Raw genomic sequence first — 7,600 nt, forward strand, 5'->3', positions numbered from 1 at the left:
AAAAAAAAAAAAAAAAAAAAAAAAAAAAGCTTACCAGAGGATCATCCCCATGATGAATCAATAATGAACTTTTAAGGTCTTCCTAGTAACTAAGTCGCATCATGCCCACTCTGCCTGGGAGATACAGCAGCTGGCCCAGCTCCCCTGCCTGGGCTGCTGCAGCTCCTGAAGCTCGTCCTCCTGAGGACGCCCCAGGGCATGACGGGCTCTGGGCTGACGTGTGTCCACACCAGGTTCACAATATCAAGTCCCAACTCTAGCTCCTCAATAGGACTGCACTTAGAAACAAGGTGTCTCTCGGGGGATAAGTAAGTTAGAGTGAGGTCACGAGGGTGGCCCGATCCGACGACCCGGGTCCTCGTAAGAAGAGATTAGGACAACCATGTGGAGATGCAAGGAGACCATGGTGACCAACGAACCCAGGAGAGGGGCCTCATGGGAAAGTGAGCCTGGCCGCACCTCGATTTACAACGTCCAGCCTGTGGAGGTGAGGCCGTAAACTCTGCTGCTGGGCCCACCCAGTACGATGATGGTCAAGGAATCCCTTGCAAACTAACAGGGCCGATGTGCCTGGACCTCTGTACGGAAGTCAGACTAACTCCACACAAAGAGAAACTCGATATGCTCTCTTTCTTTAACTGAAAAGCTTATGAAGGACCAGCTCTGTGGGTCACAGGAATGCACTCCCGGCTCCCTGTACCTACCGTGCAACCTGGGGCATCTGCCACACCAGCCCGCACACCACAGAGCTCACGTGCGACCTCAGCCACAACTTCCCATGGTGACTACCATGACCGAAAGTCGGGGGGAGGGGGGACTCGGGGCCTCTGCTCTAACATTCTGTGGGTAAAGCCCTTTAATTCTCAAAAGACCCAAAATGAGTGACCAGTGTGCTCAAAGGGTGATAGGGAGGGCCGGGAGACCGGGGCTTGGAGGGCCCCAGGTCATAGCCAGAGTCGTCGAAGCCGCCTGCCTCGGGCGACCACCAGCATTCTGTGTACAGACAGCCAAAGGCGTCCCGGTGACATTCAGGCCTGGACACACCACCCTGTTCCCTCTGGAGCACTTTTAGGTCTTGCAACTTCATAACAAATCCCAAAGCAGCTGTTTGTTCGCTGGATAAAGAGGTTTAGAACATAAGACGTGGCCGTGCCCAGCTGCCCTCACAAGCGGCTGCCAGACCGAGGCCGGAGACGCACCTGCAAGGAGGGGGGCAGTGCAGCCTCACAGACACCCACCCACAGCACTGGTCCCTTGTGTGGATTTCGCATAATGAAGGGGGCAGGAGATCCCGACTGAACTGCTCTCGGGAGGGACCCAGACCCTGGAAACAGTTCATGGCTCTTTGGGGATGAGCAAGGAAAACCCAAATCCAGGGACATGGGGAGGGGTATGTCCTCCCCACCAAGGGCTGCGTCCCCAGTGGGTACCTGGATTCCCGCCGGGCTGGCCCACGGTTCTGCTCGGGAGCCCGGGGCCCTGCGCCACAGCTGTGGGCTGGCTGTCCTGACTCTTTGCGAGGTCACTCTGGGCTTCTGCCGGCAGTTGTTCTGGCTCCCGGTCTGGAGGGCCATCCCCATCCTCAATCACCACGGGGTCTTCACAGTGCTTGAGCTGCAACCCCAGAGAGGGCTGTTCAGGGTGAGGCGTCCTCCTGGCCATCTGCACAGTGACCGCCAGGGCCCTGCCCAGGACAGAACGTGCCCCCAGCAGGGCCCCCCCAAGGAAGGGAACCTGCCCTGGACAGAACGTGCCCCCCAGCAGAGACTCCCCCAAGGAAGGGGAACTGCCCAGGACAGAACGTGCCCCCCAGCAGGGCCTCCCCCAAGGAACGAACCTACCCTGGACGGAACCCCCCAGCAGGGACTCTCCCAAGGAAGAACCTGCCCTGGACAGAACGTGCCCCCCAGCGGGGACTTCCCCAAGGAAGGAACCTGCCCTGGATAGAACGTGCCCCAGCGGGGACTCCCCCCAAGGAAGGGAATCTGCTTCCTCAGGAGACCAAACTGCACTGTGAGCCTCACTGAAGTGTGGGGCTCTACACATAGCGTCTCCTCCGTGGCCAGCCCCCTGAGGCCCTCTCCCCATGAGCGTCCTCCTGCTCACCCACTGCCAGGGCCGCCCGGGCTCCCGCTCCAGTGCCTCCACGGCGGCCACAGCCTGATCGCCGCTCTCGGGCTCCTGGGCCCGCACCCAGCCCTGGATCTCACGGGGCAGGATGGACAGGAACTGCTCCAGCACCAGCCGCTCCAGGATCTGCTCCTTGGTGTGCCTGTCAGGCCTCAGCCAGCCTTGGCACAGGTCCCAGAGGCGGCGCAGGGCCTCCCGGGGGCCCGCCGCCTCCTGGTAGCGGAAACGGCGGAAGAGGCGGCGAGAGGACTCAGGGCTGGGAAGCTCGCCCTGGGGACTGGGGTTCTCTCCTGGGGGGCTCCTCATTTTCCTGGGCTCCTCACTTTCTTTTGGAGCCAAGACTCGGGGGCACAGGGCTGTGGGCATGATGGGATTTGATGGGGGTCAGCAGCAGAGGACGACCCTATTTCCAAACAGAAATCACTGGCTTCAATGTTCTGGTCTCCTGTGGCAGTTTTTCTGGGGCGGTGATGGGGAACGTGACAGAGCCCGCAGAGACCAACCCTTGGGACAAGTCCTGGCACAAGGGTCAGTGTGGCTGGTCCCTGCACAAACGGAGAGAGGGAAGTCACCGCCCACTACAACAGCGTCAGGACAGGATTCCCCTAACTGGGCAGCCAGACAAACAAGGCAGGGGATCTGGGAGAGAAGCGCTAGCATATCAACACGTCACGGGCATTTCAGACATCGGGGGAGCCCGACAGGGCCACATTCAGGGCAGAGACAGAACAGAGACTCTGTGGTACCTTCCGTGGCCAGGCCCTCCTGGACAGGACAAGGTGAGCAGGCTGCTATCTTGAGGCCTTCCTCGCCCTTGCCCTTGAGACCTTTACAAAAAGAGCTGGAAAGACACAGAGAAGCCTGGAAAGAGCCTTTGAAGCGGATCCAGGACCAGAAATCAGCTGCCGTGGTGCCCAGGGCCAGCTGTGGGTGCTGGACCTGCTAGGCTCGCACAGAGCAGGGAATAACAGCACCCAGCAGAATCCAGGGGGATAAGGCCCACAGTCCAGGTGATGCCCGTGCAGAAGATGGGGACAGTCGAGAGAGGCAGGTACGTCCTAAGGGTGCTGCAGAAAAACAACCGCATATTTAAAAACATCAGTGCTTTCCTATCACTCTCCAAGTAACTCACTCCCAAGTCTGGATGGCAAACTTGAGGATCTGTTTAAAGATGCAGGGGCCTCTGCCCAGCCTCCACCCCACGCCCCCTTGTCCTCTTGTGCCATGATGAAGGCAACAACACACACTCACGGCCCCTCCGCAGGCACGACTGAGCGGGGGCACTCTGACACGGCCACACCTGCACCTCCTCGGTGAATACACATGCACAGGGTGACATCAGGGGGCAGCAGCCACGACTCTGCACTTTGGGACTCAAGGGAAGGGTGAATAGGGAAACACAGTCATCCAGGCCCCTGAGGGCCTTGGAACCCAGTCTGCATAAGGCTCCGGCTCACTCCCATTTCACAGGAAGACAAGTGAGGCCAGGAGAAAAGAGCAACAGAGGTCACTCAGTGGCAAGACTCCAGTCTCTGGACCCCTTTAAAGGCTCTGCAGTAAAAAACCAATACAGAATGGCACAAAAGGGCTCCGAGTGTGTCCGATGTCCTCCAGCATCTGCTCCAGCATCTGGAACGGAAACTCCCCTCCACCTGACCCTGCGTTCCTCAGGCTTAGCCAGTGCACACCCGCAGGGCCTTTAGATTGCTCGGAACTGGCCCCCGGCTCGGGGCTCAGGCCCCACCTCCTACACTCAGAGTCCGTAGCGGGGCATCCATCCCGCTTGGGGCTGTGCGGATCACCCCAAGCAGACAGCCTGGTCCGCCTTTGTCACCCCGGCACCTGGCGGGAGGAGATGCCTGATGAATGAACTAAACGCTAGTCCCAGGGGCCTTCCCGGAGGGGGCGGGGCGTGCCAGCAGCCGCTCCCAGAGGACAGAACCCCATCAGCAGAAAGGAAGGAGGAGCACAAGACTAGGCCAGGCAGAGAGGCAGGCTGTCCGCGTCCCGCCCCTACCCCAGGCGCGCCCCCTGTTCAACCCGCTCCCGGCTCACCTCGAAGCCCGGACCTCCTTCCCCGCTTCTAACTCCAAGCCCTCCTGCTGCGGCGGAAGTCTCCGGCAGTAGCTCCTCATCCTTCCAGCCCGGCCCCCCGGGTGTCCTTCCTGAGGCCGATGGGCTCCCGCCGTGGCTGGTCGAGCCCCCGTCTCCCGCTCATGCAGGAAAGCGCGGCTGCGCTCGGGACTGAACTAGTGCAAGCAAATGGAGGCGCCTGCAAAACAACATTCGTGCCGCCTTACAGCCCCGCCCGCGGAGTCCTGGGGCGCGCTGAGAGGCCGGGCTGCAGGCTGGTTGGCCGGGGCGCCGGGGGCTGGTAGCGGGGGGCGCGAGGGGAGGCCAGGGCGCGCGGGGAGGCCGGGATTGCAGGCTGGTTGGCCAGGGCGCGCGGGGCCGGTAGCGGGGCGCGCGCGGGGAGACTGGGGCGGACGCGGAGGCCGGAGCGCGGGGCGGCTGGGGCGCGGGGAAGCCCGGGCGGAAGCTGAGGCGCGCGGGGAGGCCAGAGCTGCGGGCGGGGAGCCTAGGGCGCGCGGGAAGGCGCGGGGCAGCGGGCGCGGGCCCCGCCGAGCCCCGGGCCGCACTCACCGCCGCGGCGCGTCCCCGTTGGCGGGCCGCGCAAGCCTGGCCGCCGCGGAGCCCGCCGGACGCGCTGAAAAGGAAAGGCCGGAGCCCTCCGGCTCCCTCCCCTGGGACACTTCCTGCTCCGCTCTAGGACCGGGGAGGTCTCCGCATCTCAGTGGTCGAGGTGTGCGCGGGGGGTGACATCCGACACCCCCTGGTCCGGCCAGGCCCGCGCGCCCCGCCCCGCCCCGCCCCGCGCGCGCGCGCGCCCGCCGGGACCCGGGCGTCCGGCCGGGGGCGTTGTGGGGCCCACCTCGCTGCTGCGGCCTGGACCACCCATGGGCTCCGGCGGGGGACGCGCGCCGGGGGCGGGCAAGGGGCCGGGGACGCCGTGAAGGGCGGATCCCGATCCCGGAGCCGCGCCGGAATGCTGGAAGTGGGAGGGGGCAAGGAAGGAGGACGCTCCCGCGCGCCCTGAGCCACTGCATCCCGGAGTGCGCCTGGGACCCTCCCTACCCACGCCCGGCTCGCGGGCCGCTGAGCACGCTGGGGCTGCAGACTGAGACCCCTCTCCCCGTCGCATCCCGATGCAGCCCGCGCTTTCCTGGGATGATTCACAGTTTAAGATAAGGCTGCCCGCATATGGCTCTTCTTAGCATCAGGACAACGCTGGGGGTACGCAAAGGGGCTGTGGGGAATCCTGGCCGCGAGTGGCCCGTCAGGAAGCTCTTGGCTTGCTTCAGCGCCGGTAAGGCTAGATGTGCATACTGTGCTGGGGAGGGCCGTGAAGGGACTTTGAAGTCAGGTAGCAGTGAGGGGCGAGCAGGAATGAGGGCCGTCGGAACCCCAGACAGGGCCGCTTGCCACTACCCTATGCTGAACAGTGTGGTGGCTCAGAGGGGCCTTCCTAGGTCCATCCCTAGTCTTCCAGGTTCTGGAGCTTTGGGAGAAAGCATGTTCCGGATCCCTGAGCAGGCCCGATTCCCACTACCCCTCTGCATCATCTGCTCCGCACTGAAGTCGGACTTTCCCACAGAAGAGAAGGCAAAGAAAACCTCCCATCTACCAGAGGGGCGCCTGGTGGAAGATAACCCATTTACTTCAGATCCTGTTGAAGGCCAAGCAGAAATAAAACCAGCCCTCACCCCTTCCCGGAAGAAAGTGGCCTGGCAGACCAGATGGGGTGAAAGGGGATGGACTGAGAGGAACCTGGATCCCTTAGCCGTGTTGTCCTCATTCCAGGGGCCTGGGCGCCTCCCGTATCCTATTAGCTGCAAATCGTCACCCCTGACTAGTGCAGTTACTGAGATCGGCCATTTGTCAAATGCCTGGATTCTGACTTTCGCAGGAGATGTGCCAACGTGAAGCTCTTTGTGAACAATGAGTGCTCCCCACACGATAGACACAGGCAGGGCCACCCAGGTATCTGATGTAAAGCCACCCGCTTCGGGTCTTCCCGGACTCACTGTTAGCAGGATGCATGCACACTCAGTCTCAGGAGCACCAGCCAGCAGCTTGGCCTGGAGGAGAGATGCCCCAGGGAAGGACCAAGGCTCAGCCCAGGTAGTTAGGGTGGAGGTGATTTGGTCAGCAAGCCCACGCCCACACCTTCTGCTGGAGCTCCTAGCCCTGTGGCTGGCTGGAGAAACTGCTGTGGAGTGCTGGGAATCTGTGATCAGAGCCAGTGGCTCTGCGGCAGATAAACTGCATAGCATCAGCTCATTCCCGGCTGCCTTCCACTTCCCTCCCCTGAACTGACACCGCCCAGTCCCCTGTCTGCCCTTCACAGCTCAGAATATGCCCTCACTCTGCATTTCACTCAGCACAGGGGTTAGAGCCAGTCCCTGGGGTAAATCCCACCTCATCAGCTCCTGACCAGGGGATCTCAGGCATGCTTCACCTTTCTTTGCCCCGGTTTCTTCATCCAGGAAACAGATGAAGCTGTCTACCTTGTCGGGTGCATGATTGGGATCATTCAGGCATTCAGTAAACATTTTGCTGTGTTTGGATCCGTGTTGCAGAAGCAGAGCAGTGTCAACTAGCAGGTGCTGGAGATGGGCTGGTGACAGTCAGGGAAGGCTGCATTGTGACCTGATATCTGAGAGAGTCCATCACGCTCAAGTAGGTTTGAGAACAGGGTCCCACATGGAGGCCACCATCAACATGTCACCATGTCACACCACAGTGAGCTGGAGGAGTGGGATGTCAGAGAGTGAGCGTCCAGGGGCACAAGCCCTGGAAGCCATGGAAATGTCTTTTCTTTCCTGCACCAAACAGGACTGTGTCGGGGACCACAGTGTGAAGTACCGTGGCATGAAGCCTGTGCATAGACTCTGCTCAAGGACCATTGGCCGTCTTGCATTCTGTGTATATTTATTTGGTTTACGTTGCTGTTACTGCTTGTGTATAATTTTATGAAATCCTTTCTATCTGCCACTAGTTCATCCTTGTGGTGGACGAAAAATCCTGGTGTCTGGAAGCTTGAAGGGAAATCTGATAATAAATAAATGCCTCTGTGATATAACACTACTGGTGATAGATATCATGAAAATTAAAGTCAAATAAAATAATAAAGTAAAATAAAATAAAAACTGGGTAAGGAGGAGCCTGGCAGGGCCATCTAGAAGGACCTCCATGAGGTGACATTTGACCAGAGAGCAGGTGGAAGGCTCAGCAGGTGTCCTGCACAAGCAGACAGAGGTGTGCTAGGAAGAGCATTGCAGCAGAGGGAACTGCATACGCAAAGACTGTGAAGCAGGAGCTTGCTTCCATCTGTGCATGCATGGTGAGGGAACGGAGCTGGAACAGAGTGACTGGATTTTACCTTCAGAGGCTTTCGCGAGGGGCACGG

The 7,600-nt window shown here is 60.4% G+C and overlaps 2 protein-coding genes across 7 annotated transcripts in view; one reads left to right on the top strand and one right to left on the bottom strand.

Annotated features, from left to right (window-relative positions):
• ZNF496 (zinc finger protein 496) overlaps window positions 1-4,273 on the bottom strand; it is a 41,465-nt gene extending 37,192 nt beyond the window's left edge. The window contains exons 1-5 of one of the 5 annotated variants that reach the window (XM_039218795.1): window positions 4,186-4,224; window positions 3,382-3,972; window positions 2,877-3,197; window positions 2,107-2,533; window positions 1,431-1,614 (exon numbers count right to left, since the gene is read on the bottom strand). In XM_039218795.1, the coding sequence (XP_039074726.1) occupies window positions 1,431-1,614; window positions 2,107-2,496 (574 nt within the window). In that variant the 5' untranslated portion in view covers window positions 2,497-2,533; window positions 2,877-3,197; window positions 3,382-3,972; window positions 4,186-4,224. Of the gene's footprint in view, window positions 1-1,430; window positions 1,615-2,106; window positions 2,676-2,876; window positions 3,973-4,185 lie in introns of all 5 variants that reach the window. The other 4 variants (XM_039218792.1, XM_039218791.1, XM_039218796.1 and 1 more) reach the window with 4 other exon arrangements.
• A 102-nt stretch (window positions 4,274-4,375) lies between these two features.
• On the top strand, window positions 4,376-6,124 carry LOC120221420 (fibril-forming collagen alpha chain-like). Of its 2 annotated transcripts, none has more exons than XM_039218797.1 (2): window positions 4,376-4,933; window positions 5,673-6,124. In XM_039218797.1, the coding sequence occupies exons 1-2, from the start codon at window positions 4,393-4,395 to the stop codon at window positions 5,765-5,767; spliced, it is 636 nt and encodes a 211-aa protein (XP_039074728.1). In that variant the 5' UTR covers window positions 4,376-4,392; the 3' UTR covers window positions 5,768-6,124. The 2 variants fall into 2 exon arrangements, 1 of the variants encoding a protein (XP_039074728.1); XR_005525810.1 differs by lacking the exon at window positions 4,376-4,933 and adding an exon at window positions 5,110-5,424.
• Window positions 6,125-7,600: the final 1,476 nt, after the last annotated feature.

This window comes from Hyaena hyaena, unplaced genomic scaffold (assembly GCF_003009895.1).
Source record: "Hyaena hyaena isolate Hyena2069 unplaced genomic scaffold, ASM300989v1 scaffold_790, whole genome shotgun sequence".
Lineage (NCBI taxonomy): Eukaryota > Metazoa > Chordata > Mammalia > Carnivora > Hyaenidae > Hyaena > Hyaena hyaena.